At 36.7% G+C, this 13,880-nt stretch overlaps 1 protein-coding gene across 2 annotated transcripts; it reads left to right on the top strand.

Annotated features, from left to right (window-relative positions):
- The first annotated feature begins 5,597 nt into the window (after window positions 1-5,597).
- On the top strand, window positions 5,598-13,873 carry trmt61b (tRNA methyltransferase 61B). Of its 2 annotated transcripts, XM_028442590.1 has the most exons (8): window positions 5,606-5,684; window positions 5,963-6,471; window positions 8,332-8,434; window positions 9,937-10,127; window positions 10,214-10,305; window positions 12,396-12,601; window positions 12,686-12,763; window positions 13,760-13,873. In XM_028442590.1, exons 1-8 carry the CDS (start codon window positions 5,636-5,638, stop codon window positions 13,789-13,791), a joined length of 1,260 nt encoding a protein of 419 aa, XP_028298391.1. In that variant the 5' UTR covers window positions 5,606-5,635; the 3' UTR covers window positions 13,792-13,873. The 2 variants fall into 2 exon arrangements, with proteins under 2 accessions (XP_028298390.1, XP_028298391.1); XM_028442589.1 differs by having other exon boundaries at window positions 5,598-6,471.
- The last annotated feature ends 7 nt before the right edge of the window (window positions 13,874-13,880 follow it).

The raw sequence follows: 13,880 nt of genomic DNA, 5'->3' as shown, positions 1-13,880 counted from the left end.
AATATAGTATAATCAATAGGAGTTCATCTGTGTGCTGTGACTTTGATGACACTACAACATGATATAATACATGTATTACCTACTTTATAATTAATTTAATGATGAAAATTGCATTAAAGCACATTTTCAAAAGCCATATGCTGTAGTTTATACAGCAGGAAGACATTTATTTATTATTGGGGTTTTTTTTACACTTCAGTTTACAAAAGAGATGTTTTTGAAAAGTATTTACATTTAAACATCATCAAAATTATTTAAAAGTGTCATTTTCCAAACTAATCAATGTAGTATTAACAACAAGAGAACACATATATGTAAAATGATTTTGATGGTAATAGCACTTTCCTGTGGGAAGTTATTTGATTTTTATTTTTTGTATATTTTTCCGGTGTTGCAATTTGCAGACGGTCCCTGCGGATTCGAGCCACATTGAGCTCCGCGTAGAGGCCAATACATCCATCCATCCATCCATCCATCCATCCATCCATCCATTCATCCATCTTCAGACCCACTTATTCCTGTTTGTCAAGGTCGCGGGGGCCAATACAAGTTAATTTTTTAAAAAAAACATTTTTGGTTGGTGGTGTGCCTCGAGATTTTTTTTCTCAATGAAAACATGTACCTTGGCTCAAAGCACACTTAGGTAAAGTAAAAAAGATTTTCACAAATTTGGCTTTCCTGGACCTGACTGTTATTTGAGATATTTATTGAGACCATTTAATCTTCTGGCAAGAGCTGAAACTTGGACGAACTATAAACATCATAACACTGTAAAGTTTGTGACTGGAATAACCCATCAGGGAGCAGTGTCATTTTTGTCTAAGGGGTCGGGTGGACGTACGTCAGATAAGCATCTGACAGAAAACTGTAGCCTTCAAGACAAATTTCTACAAGGGGATACTGTACTGGCCAATCAAGGATTCGATATCCAAGACTAAAAAACCCAAACTCACGAGAGGAAAAAGTCAGCTTTCTCCAGTCAAGCTTGAAAGAACGCAAAAAATCGCCCATACCAGGATTTATGTAGAATGAGTGATTGGACTTGTGTGCAACAAATACACCATCCTGCAAAGTACAATTCCAATAGACTATCTACACTGTAGAAATGATCAAGTTCCAACGATTGACAAAATAGCAACAATGTGTTGTGCACTATCAAATGTGTGTGAATCTTTTGTTCCTTCTGACTAAGAAGTGAAAAGTGCTTCAGACAAGTCTTTCTTCAACTTGTCACTTTGGCCAACTTTCGTCACTTTTCTTCCTTTTGTATAGCATATCAAAAAGCTTGAGATAAGAAGTTTATCTAAAGTTGTCATATTTTCAATAAGTAGTGTGCTTGACCGTTTGTTATAGCGTCTCTTCAAGACTATTGTTATTGATTGTCACATAAAAAGATTTGAATGGATTTGAAAGAGGTGAAAAATGTCTGAAATAAAAAATTACCATTTGCCATTTGATAAGGTTTTTCAATGAAATATAAGAAAATTACAAATTTGAAAACTCCCATTTTTTGTGGCCTCGAAAAATTATTATAACAACATATGCTTCTTACAGTATACAGTGTAACATTCACAAAAACTGTTACAAATGGTTTATATTAGCAATTAAGTTTTTCCATGAGATGGCAACATGCATTCTCATAATTGTCAATTCAGCTATTTGAAAATCAATTCATACACATCCCGATGAAAAGTTTTCTCTAGTTGTTTCTTAAGTCACAAGTCATTTCTTACAGAGCTTTTTGTTTTTAGGTTTGGATTCCACACAGAACCATTTCCCTTTTGGAACTCTCTTATTATTGGCACATTTGAAAAGAAGCCAAACGAATGGACAACTCTTGGTCGGTTTAAGTTTCCGGTTCCACTAAAGTAATTCGCTATTGTTTTTGTTGCCATACCAAATGGAGTGCTTCAGGTGCTGACAACGGGAGGTAATATTCATAAACCATTATTCCATAAAGGTGCTGGAATTTTCACTGACAACATTAATGCATTCACTACCAACATCCCTAACAAATATATTCGGACACTGACCCAAGAAACCCTGCTCCCCGCCGCTCAGTCCTTTTGGAATCAATACACCAACATAAACTGAAGAAAAGCATAGACCATTGCAGAAAATTTTTGTGTAAGAAATAAAGTTAAAAAAAGTGCATTTTAAAATAATTCATAATATTTATCAAACAAAAAAAAAACACTCCAACGGTTTGGCATCGAAGAAGAACCCAATTGTACATTCTGTGACAATGAAGATCGATTACTCACCTACTGTTTGTTTGGACCTGGACTTTAGACTGCCCACTCATGATGGAAGATTCAAACAGTGGGTGAAACAGGGAGTCACAAAATTGTGTCTTTTGCTCAATGATTTGGAATTCCCAGATTTAAAATCTATGTCAGAGAGGTATGACCTTGCTCAACAGGATTTGTATAGGTACCTTCAACTCAGACATTAATTTGACAAGAATATTAAGGGACTTTTACCTACAAATATGATGGGTATCACACAAATGATCATCAAGGCCTATAAAACAAAATTGTTCAAAAAGACTATTGGAGAACTGTACAGATATATAAATTAACTAATTGGATACTTAACAAATTATGTGAAGGAAAAATGAGAAAAAGAATCAGGAATTTCTGGTAGCCAGGAGGACTGGATGAATATGATCAAGACTCACATCTCAACCTCAGCCTCACAATGGTGGAGAGATTTCTGACAGAAAAACTTGATCAGATTTTTCACAACTCCAAAACAAAAATCTAGACAGCCCAATGCACAATCTAACTGCCACACACATATTTTGGGCTTGTGCAGTTATTAGACCCTTTTGGGATGATCTTCATAATACAGTTACAAGTGTTTTGGGAAACAATTTTGTATTCTCCTTCTTGAATTTTTCCTGTTAAAAATAGACTCCAAAAGGATAGATACCTTCCACAGATTTTTATGGCAGCTAGCAAAAAGGCAATAACAAGGCGTTGGCTCAATAATGAACCACCGTTAATCAGTGGATAGATATTGTTAAAAACATACAACATATGGAACACATTACAAACAGTCTAAGGCTGCAGAGGGACAAATGTGTGGCTCTGTGGGCACCATGGGAAACGTTCCTCACTCAACAGGTGATAACCAAACTTAAAACTAAAACACTTTGTTCTCTGTAAATGTTGTGAACAATACTGAAGCAAGGCAAATTTAATTGTATAGCACATTTCATACGCAAGGCAACTCAATGTGCTTTACATGATCAAGAACTGCAACAGAAAATATTCAACAGCTTAAAAATCAATAAGGACATTAAAATCACCTGCAAAAACATTTAAAATCAGCAGTAAAAACATTTAAAATCATCGGCAAAACATTTAAATTCATCAACAAACACATTACATCCACAACAGTATGACCAAAAATCTCCCTCTCAATCATGCGCAGTAGAGAAAAATAGTGCGTTTAACTCTCTGTCTTTGTTCTGGTTAAGACCCGAGCTGCAGCGTTCTGAACCAGCTGTAGATGTTTGATGCTCTTTTGGGGGATTCCTGTCAGAAGACCATTACAATAGTTCAGTCTGATGGAGATAAAAGCATGGACCAGTTTCTCCTGATCTTTCTGAGTCATTAAACCTTTCACTCTGGAGATGTTCTTTAGGTGGTAAAAGGCTGTTTTTGTGATAGATTTGATCTGACTGCTGAATGTAAGATCTGAGTCAATCAGAACACCAAGGTTTTTGACTTGGTCTTTAGCTTTTAAAGAACGAGACTCAAGATACTCGCTGATTGCAGTCCTCTTTTCCTTGTTACCAAAGACAATCACCTCCATCTTATTTGATTTAGTTGAAGGAGGTTTTCACTCATCCAGCAGTTTATTTTTTCTAAACAGTCACACAACACCTCAATGGGACCATAGTCATCTGGGTTCAGCGATGGATATAGTTGTGTGTCATCTGCGTAGCTCTGATAATCAGCCTTACAGTTCTGTAAAATGTATCCTAAAGGAAACATATAAAGGCTAAAGAAAAAGGATTCAAGAACAGAGCCCTGAGGAACCCTACATGTCATTGGTAATCTGTCAGATTCAAAGTATCCAATGCTTACAAAATAACATCGCTCCTCCAAGTAGGACTTAAACCATTGCATTACTTTTACATTTAATGTTGTCACACCTCAGTTTTATTGAATATATTTAATCACTTTATAGACAAAACCAAAACAGATTTTCAATAATTTTTTGCAAAGAGTAGATTGTGTGACAAGGAAAAGTTTAACACTCACAAGAAGGAATACAAATTGAATTGAAATAGACAAAAATGATTCAGGAGAGGTCAAGAAGCCATCAGGCCTATACAAAGGGCCTCAGCTTTCTATGAGAGAGAGAAATAAATGAATAATGATTTTTTTTTATATTTTGTAATGATGACGAGCTTGCAGTCTTTCAGCATTGCATATTTGTACACCACAATACCTAATGGGCATTTCCCACGACTGAAACTCTTATGGGGCGCCGATTGTAAACTTACATACTAAAATAAACAGCAACATTTAGCAATAAACCACATTTACAAAATATATGTGAATTTTTGAAATGTACTTTTGACCAGATTTACATCAATATTTGTGAAATTTGTCAAAGTTTTTTCTTGTGAAAATATGTCAATGTTAAATCTAAATTTGAAATCTAAATCTGAATGTTAAATAATAAATCTAAATGTTAAATGCTAAATCTAAATGGTGAATTTGCACATTAGCTAAATATTTAGTTGCACCCATGACATTTAGATGTAACATTTACATTTAATTGTAACATTCAGCTTTAGATTTAACATTTAGATTTAGATTTCGTATTTAACATTTAAATTTAACATTAAGATTTAACAGTTACATTCTAGTTTTAGGAGAAGCTTTTTTTTAGGATGCTCAAATTTACAATCGGTGTCCCATAAACTCTGGCACTATGAAACTGGACATTTTCATATTTATTGAAAGTTTATTAAGTTTTAACAATTTTGCAGCTCATGGCAATTCCTTATTTGCATTATTTGTCAAACAATGGAAGTCAGTGTACTTGCGTTTTTGTTCTGTTTTGTTAATGCGTGTATCCAATACAGTAAAATAATTAAGTTGTGTCCTCTTACAACATGCAGTTGTAAGTTTTCATATTTTTTTCTAAAAAAGAAGAAACATGTTCCTATTCAATAAACTATTTTTAGTTTTTTTTTAAAATATCCATCAATGTAAATGTACTAAGAAAATGCCTTAATTTGTTTTCTTCCAGAAAGATGTTGAACTTAATTTTAAATGTGTTTCCAAGTAAAAGAAAAGGCTGTCATTGTACCTGTTTGTATGATGTGGATGAGCCCTGGTGTTGAGTTGTTGTAATATACTGTTCTCTGTGTGTTTGTACAATGCTGTTGCATTTAAATAAAAATAAAATAAGTAAATTAGGACGTTCAAAAGGATGATGTACACTTTACACTCTCTGGTGTCAGGAGGAGGCGGTAATGCCCCAAATGATGGAGACCAACCGCCAATAAAAACCAAGAAGAAGAAGTCTCTTTCGGCGGAAGCTCATAACTACACTAGTCGCATTATTATGACGTCAGCACGTGTTCCCAGCATGGAGATTCACCTCGAGTATGATCACAGCGTGGATAGTAACGATTTACACAGGTCCCCCTCTACATTGTAAGTGAATATATTTATTCTTATGAAGCTTTAGTGTTATTTATTTAAAAAAGAAAAGCAGTTATACTGTCTTTTTAACTTTAGCGTTAGAATTTTCTAGGATCACTCTATGAATAAAAACCTAAGACTTCTAGTAATGGCTGTGCGTTTGTCATTCAGACTTTTATCACAGCACAGATTGGTGACAGTTGACATTAATAGCGAGACTTTCTGCAGACACGCAGTTGCAGCTGTAACACTATACAGAGACAGAATAGAAACAAGAGCTTTTTCATCAGCTTCAGTGAAATGTAAGGAGAATGGGTGGGGTGAAGCAGACCCTACAGGGCCAATCAGGAGAAGGCGTTCTCTGTCCCCTGTGGAGAGGATCAGCAGCCTGATGCCCCCTCATGCCCTCAGCCCTGAGGTCCAGCAGCTGATAGAACACAGAGAATCATATCAGGATGAAGAGTCGAGCACAGAGGAGGAGAGTAGAAGAAAAGAGATGACTCTTTCTGAAGAAGGCCCACCATGTCCCACCCTACCTGGGGAGAAGCTGCTCACCTATGGAGAACTGCTCATAGCTGAGCGTCAGAAGAAACGTGCACAGTTTAAGAAGTTGTTTCGGCTCCAGGCAGGGGCCAGTCTGCAGAGCAGCTGGGGGACCATCCCTCATGAAAACATTGCTGGCCAACCTTCAGCACAGTTTGTGAAAACATCTCTGGGGGTTCCCATCTTCATCAAACGGGCCAGTCTGGAAGATTACGTCCTGCACATGAAGAGAGGGCCAGCCATCACCTACCCTAAGGTAGAATACACACAGTGGCCCTCATTTATCAACCGTTTGCACGTGTGACCATATTCACGCAATTTTTGGTATTTATCAATTCTGGTGTGAGCGTACGCTACAATCAGATCTCGTGTCAGGTCTGAGCTCGTTTACGCAAACCTGAGTGTGTGGATTTGTGATTTAGAACAGCCAAATCTGACTGAGACTGACAAAGTATTAAACAAACCTCAGCTTTCATTGGAGCATAAACATACTCACATTCAGAACAGATGTAAACGGATTACTAAAACAAATTAAACAAAATAAAATGTTTTTTTTTTTTTAAATCACATTATTAGTGATACCACTTTTTTTTTTTTTTTTTTTTTTCACAAAATACTGGTTAACCCCATTGGTAAACTCTAGCACCAAGCAGGAGTTTATAGGTTCACCCAGTGCACACACGAGACGCGCTATTCTGTCTTGGAGAATGTCATCCTATTTCCTAATTCAAATTTGCACTCGTTTTCACTCAAGGTTGATAAATGAGGGCCAATGTCTCAGTTTATTGAGCCTTTACTGAGTGTCTCCAGGGTCTGATTTTTAAAAAGGTTTATTTCAGATAACATTTATCCAGATTTGGTAATCCTTTTTTGCTATCCACTACGGGAGGGCAATATATATAATATATAATATATATTTCAAGATAAATTGAAATTTTTTATTTTTGGTAATATGAAAAATTACAATATTGCCTATATCGATATAAATATAACTTGTTTTATTATAAAACACTTGTTTTAAGAGTCGCTGCTTTCAATACTTCTTAAAACAGCATGAAAAGCACAGTTAGATGGATTACTGATTGTGTCCTAAGCGACACAGACCTTCCCCTAAACAGGCCACACTACAAAACTCACTCACACATGCTGTTCCTTGGAGGAGAAAAAGCCGTAGTGTGGCTTATTTAGTGGTAGATCTGGGTAGGACACGATCAGTAATCCATGTAACTGTGCTTTTCATGCTGTTCTGAGAAGTAGCAAAAGCAGTGACTCCTAAAATGAGTATTTCAATAAAAAATAAGCTATTAAAATATATATGTATATATTGATATCGGCAATATTTTCATTTTCTATATCGCCAAAATAGAAAACTCGATATATCTTGAATCCTGATATATCGACCAGCCTTAGGACGCAATAGTTGGGCACTATTTCTGATTTGAATGTGTTTTGTATTTCAAAAAACAGTGATGCCATTGCTTTATAATCCTTTTTTAATCATTGTTTGCACGACTAAAAAAAATAATCTAAAAACAAAACAACTGTGTTTTTGATTGTGATGAATATACATAAATTAGTGAAACAATGAAATATATTATTTATGGTCAATATTGAGCTGTTTAGGAGATTATTTTATAAAGCCAAATTCTTTTTTACTTTGCTGTAGGTCTATACTGTTATAGCCAACCAATTACTGTCGGCTTATGGATGAACAAATCAAATTAAAACCTTATGAATGAATCTGATATCTTGTAAGCTCTACTGCATGATCCAAATATAGCATTATTTGAAATACTTTTAAAGTTTCATTACATTTTGGCTCTGAAATCCACGCTGAGTCCTCCCTTCTGATGGGATCAGTTTAATCCAGATGTTTTTGGATCGAAGTGATCCCAATCGTACTAAAAAGTTCTAAAAAAAACAAACTAAAGGTTTGATCCGGATCAAAACCAAGATTGGATCTCGTGAGCTAATCCAGTTACGTAATCTGTTTATTCTTTTGAAAAACTCATTTTCAAGATTTGATCCAACACGTTATCCAGAATCAGAGCTGATTACTTTTGACAAACTGGGCACAGGTTCTCACATAATGGTGTGTGTGTGTTACTTTGTTCAGGATGCAAGTATCATGCTGATGATGATGGACATAAACGAGGGGGATTGCGTGTTGGAGTCTGGCTCCGGGTCAGGGGCCATGTCTCTGTTTCTGTCCAGATCAGGTCTGCTTCCATCTTTCTATATCACTGTCTTTGCTTTGATGGATGGAAACCTGTCCACTGCCCAGGGCTTCTCATGTCATAAAGGTTCTTCTGCTCTAATTTAGTCATAAGGTAGATTATAACAGTCGTACTATCCATCTCTTTATCAGCTCAGTGTTCCATCCACTGGTTTATATTTTATAATAAATATTTTTTAAGGCTTATTTTGCATTTATTTCACAAATGATTTCTACTAATAATCATTACTTCCTCAGGGGCCGGTACATTGAAGCTACTGTATATATAAGTATATTCTCATTTATCTCCGTTAGCTTCACCTAACCAAACATTCTCCGTCACAGAGCTGCTGTACTAAGAAGCAGGATATCAACATGTTCACGTAACCCATGTGATTTCAGTCTGACTACGTGCACTCTAGTGACAAGGGTGGAGATTGCAGCGTCAGACCAATGACAAACACGAAGAAACTGTGCAGACTTGAGTCACAATTGAGGAATAAAGGTGCTTTCACACTTAATGTGACTGAAGCAACGCAATCAAATTAAAATCAATGTAAATGACGTGATCTCAAGTTATCTCCTCTAAAGTGATGTGACGTGTAATTTGAAAAGTTGAAAAATCTGAACTTTTTAAGCGACATAAAGCGACAAATCCCTCGTCCTTCACTGTCTGTAGAGTGGAGGCTGCAGCCCCTCTCTGTTCCCTCCCGTTGCAGTGCAGACGGCTGCTGCGGAGGGCTGTACGGCTTCCTCAATTTATCGGGGCAAAATTAAAGCGGTGAACTTCTTGAAAACCACAGTAACTACTGATCAAAACACATTCTGAGTGAACTCATCCTTTAGTATCTCCGTAAGTTGATCAAGAAGGAAAATAAGTGATCAGCCCTCTCTCTCTTTCTCTCTACCCTGTCACCGGCTCAACACACACACACACACACACACACACACACAGGCTCTATCAGCTGACTAATGTAGGCCAGTCCATCAGATATTAATCTCTATATTTCCTATAGGATGTCCTGGGTAAATGAAAGGAAAATATTCTTTCTTTCCTGTCAGCGTCACATCAGATCTACACAGACGTGTTCACACAATGATCCTCCTTTTATTGGGCCGGTCGCTTTCTGAGAGAACTGATTGGTCAGGAGGCGGGGCTTTAGTACTCACTCAGATCCTAGTTACCATGATGATTTAGCTCTGTAAGAAGTTAACCAGCGTCGTAGTACACCACACATTAAATAAATCACCTATCAAGTTACCGTGATAGGTGAAAATCCAGCTTTGTCGTACAGGCCCTTAAAGTGTAAATGATCATGGGACCATGATCTGAGTGCTTTTGTTTAAAACTTAAATTTGACCAATTGTGGGTTTGTATTTGTGGAAAAAATGCATGAGCTACAACTTCAGAGCTGATCTACTTAGAGGGTGCACATTTATTTTGCTGACTTCAAAGTGTCAAAGTGACTTGGCATAAAGGCAGTTGTTTGTTTCTCTTGCTATCAGTTGGCTCCCGAGGCAGCGTACTGAGTGTGGAGGTCAGGGAGGACCACTACAGGAGAGCAGTGCAGAATTTCAAACACTGGAGGGGGTCCTGGGGTCAGCGACGAGGAGAGGAGTGGCCGGACAACGTCTGCTTTCACCAAGCTGACCTCAGCACGGCGTCGACACTTCTCAGTGGCAGAGGATTCCACGCTGTCAGTGGCACATGCTGCTGTTTGTCCTGAGCTTTCAGGACCATGTGATCACAGGACCACGTGGTCACTGATGCTTTGTGTTACAGGTTGCTCTGGACCTGGTCAACCCTCAGAAGGTCTTAACTATGGTGGTCCCACACATGCACCCTGGAGCTGTGTGCGCCGTCTACCTGGCCAAGTGTGTAGCTTTTACTGTCACCTTTTAAACACAACGTTTTGCAATTGATATAAAACAGAGATGGGCAACTTTTATCATGGTGGGGGACATTAAAATGTTACTGTGTGATTTGGAGTCCACATTGCCAACATTTAGGTCAGAATTTACAATAATTACAATCTGAGCTCCAAGAGAACAAAGGGGTTTGTCTATTTTCCTTTAATATTGTGTATTATGTTTTGTGAGTTTTTTTGGACGATCATTGTTGCCATCTTGTGCGTTTTTGTAGGGGTGGGAATCTTTAGGCACCTCATGATTTCATTACGATTATAGGGACTGCGATTTGATTATAAATGGATGCATCTCGCCGTGACCACTGATTAATTGCTGGTTTTAAAAGCATAGCATTTGCATTACAGGAGATAAGTTGAGCTTTTATTAAAGCAGCAGAGGACGTGTGTAAACTGTTGAGTTAGAACTACATAGTAAAGTGTCGAAGTAGCAACATCCTTACTGTAAAATATACAATAAACAAAAAGGGTTGTTCTAAATAAGGATAAACTATATTGATCCCCCAATGGGGGAAATGTATATGTTGCAGCAGCCCCAAAAAAACAGGAAATATAACAGCATCAAACATTAATTAAATAAAGGAAGAAAACATACAGTAGAATTAAATATTACTAGACATAAACACTATGCACACTTTCCCTTGTAGGAAAGGCAGATCACAAAATAAAACCAAAAAAAAAAAAGTCACACATACTAGACAAACACTATGTACACATGATAAATTATAGAAGTTTAATAATTATATATAAATTAAATAAGCTGCTCAGGTACTAAAATATCCTCCAATATTTCATGTAACTTATTTGAATGAATCAATTACAATTACTTTGACGATGCATGGATTATTTCTCCCACTCCTATAATTTTTGGAGTCATTTTGTAGGTTTTTAGAGTAATTTTGTTGATTTTTTTTTTAATAATTTTGTTGATTTTTTTTGGAGTCATTTTGGTCATTATTTGGATTCCTTTTGTACATTTACTTTAAAGGCTGAACAAAATTAAAGGGTAATCATTTGAAATGCCAACCATGCTGCAGAACTCTTTCATTGGGCTAACATAAAAACTAGCTAGGCTCAGATTAAAGAGTCTTGTGCTGACATTCAGGTCAGTGTTTCTCACAGTTATGGAGGCCCTAACAATGTATTTGGATGACATTTATTCAATATGTTAAAGTTTCATTTATTCAAACAACTGATTGTTTTTTTTTAGGAAATGTACTTTTTATATTTGAACATGTTTTGACTCTCAACTGCCAGTCTTCTTCAGAGGCGTCTCCTGAAAAACAGTTGGCAGAATAAATGAAACATTATTTAATAAGACAAAATTAACTTGATGCAATTATTACACGGAAGTCAAGAAAACGTCAAAGCGATCAGCAGACACCTCTGAAGAAGACTGGCAGTTGGCAGTCGAAACACGTTAGGAGATCAAAGTAAATTTCCTGAAAACAAGTTGTCTGAATAAACGAAACCGTAACATTATCAAGATGAACTGACATTTCTTCAAATTTTTAAACTATGAATGGATGCCCACTAGGGTGGTTCATAGTATGATAGTTTTAGTAAAAGTAACCCCAAATTTTGCCAGATCGTGTTTTTTCTTGTTCATATTGATATGTTGAACATTTGTACCAAAACAAATCTTGCCAATAAACGATGGCACACTTATTCAGTATTTTTATTGCTCAACTGAAGAATGCACAACTTTAGCAGATATCAGAAATGTGAACGATGTAAAAGGTAAGTATGGTCATTGACAGTCTCTCCTTGTATTTACAGTAAATGAGTAAGAACATTAGAACAATTCAAACACTATTCCTGAAAATATAAAAAAAAAAACTTCAACATTGTGAAAAAGTGTGCCTCCCATAAATGTGCAGCGATTGACTCAATTTTTGGTACAATCTGGCAAAATTTGGTGAAAATATATTTTGTGAGCCACCCTAATGCTCATGTTCCATCTGCCTTTGCTTTACTACTAAATGGGAGGGCAATGATTCAGGTATAACTCTTACTCTAATGACTCTCTTTTTGATCCAGTATCACACAGGTTGTGGACATGCTGGATGGGATCCGGTGTTTGGCGCTTCCTTTACAGTGCGAGCGCATTGTGGAGGTTCCTACCAGGGTTTGGTTGGTGACCCCTGCTCGACAGAAAGACGGCCAGTACTTAAGCAGAGTTGGTTCCGTCCTGGAGCAGGAAGCGAGTCAGGAGGACAAGTTGTCAACAGATGAGAGTGATGGAGGTTATTTACAGAACTAAAACACACAGATATGGATCCACATGTTTCTGAGTGATAGCATTTAACTGGGCTTGGTTTTACTCTCAGAACAACAGCTACAGTCACCAGGCTTTGGAAGAATTCCTTACATTGCCAGACCTCATCCTGAACAGATGAGTCACACAGGTGGGATGTTAGTTTGTTTGGTTTTCTTTGTGTGTGAAAATCTCAATATTAGTACTGCAGCATAGCAACCCAATTGTTCAACATTTCATAAAAGCATCAAAATTGGTATACATGTTGACTAATGTATTCTGAACAATTCTGGATGGGGACCCTCTCGAGATTTTGCCTTGGTTGCCTTTGATAGCCATTTTCCAACCATTGTATTGGGGAAATCCACAGGTTCGGCAATATGTTGTTGTTGTGATGGTGGTAGTGGTGTTGTAATTTGGTAATATTGGTGGTGTTGTAGTAGTTCCTTTTCCTGACATTTGACACCTGCCAGCTTTAGAACCAGCACATCCATGCATGTTTGTGCATCAGAACACTCCATCATTTCTGATTTTGGGTTTGGCTTTATTCTCTCTCCACTTCAAATGTCGGTGTTCAGAATCTCTGATGAGAATTTTATGGCTGGAACACATGTAAGATATAGCTACTAAATTGATAGTATCTACTTCATTAGTATTCTAATGTGTATAATCACAATTTTGTAGATCTGTATTCCCATTGCCTGTAAAAGTGTTGACGTCTTGATCCAGAGCCAGTACATTTGAGCACGTAAACTCGTATTGTACTAGACTGATGTATTTATCTAACACGTGTTCCTATAAAATGGTAGTACAACAATAAACTAAACTATTATGAGTATCAGTTCTCTTTTCTAAATACAGTAGGGTATGTAATCCATAATGGAAATTGTGTTGATGTCAAACCAATTGAATGTGATGAATATCATTTGCCTGATGTTCTCTATGCAATGATGGGTACTTTTAAGCATCCATTTTGGGAGAGCAGCAATTTACAAATCACATTTTCACCACCAAAAGTGATCAAAAATTGTTCAGAATACTCTATTCTAAATGTGTACCAATTTTGATGCTTTTATGCAAATCTGAAATATCAGTCTATGTTGCTGCACTACATCTAATGTAACTGTTTTTGTTTTTGCTTTTTCAGCATTCCTGGTGAAACTAAGGAAATATGTTTAATAGACCTACTGCCACGAGACCCAAACTTCAAAGATACGTTTTAAAATAATGATCAATAATAAAATGAATTACTTGAGACAAAGTTGGAA

This window comes from Gouania willdenowi, unplaced genomic scaffold, assembly GCF_900634775.1.
Source record: "Gouania willdenowi unplaced genomic scaffold, fGouWil2.1 scaffold_55_arrow_ctg1, whole genome shotgun sequence".
Taxonomy (NCBI): domain Eukaryota; kingdom Metazoa; phylum Chordata; class Actinopteri; order Blenniiformes; family Gobiesocidae; genus Gouania; species Gouania willdenowi.
Note: the sequence above shows the minus strand (reverse complement) of the source record. Positions and strands in the feature narration are given on the sequence as shown.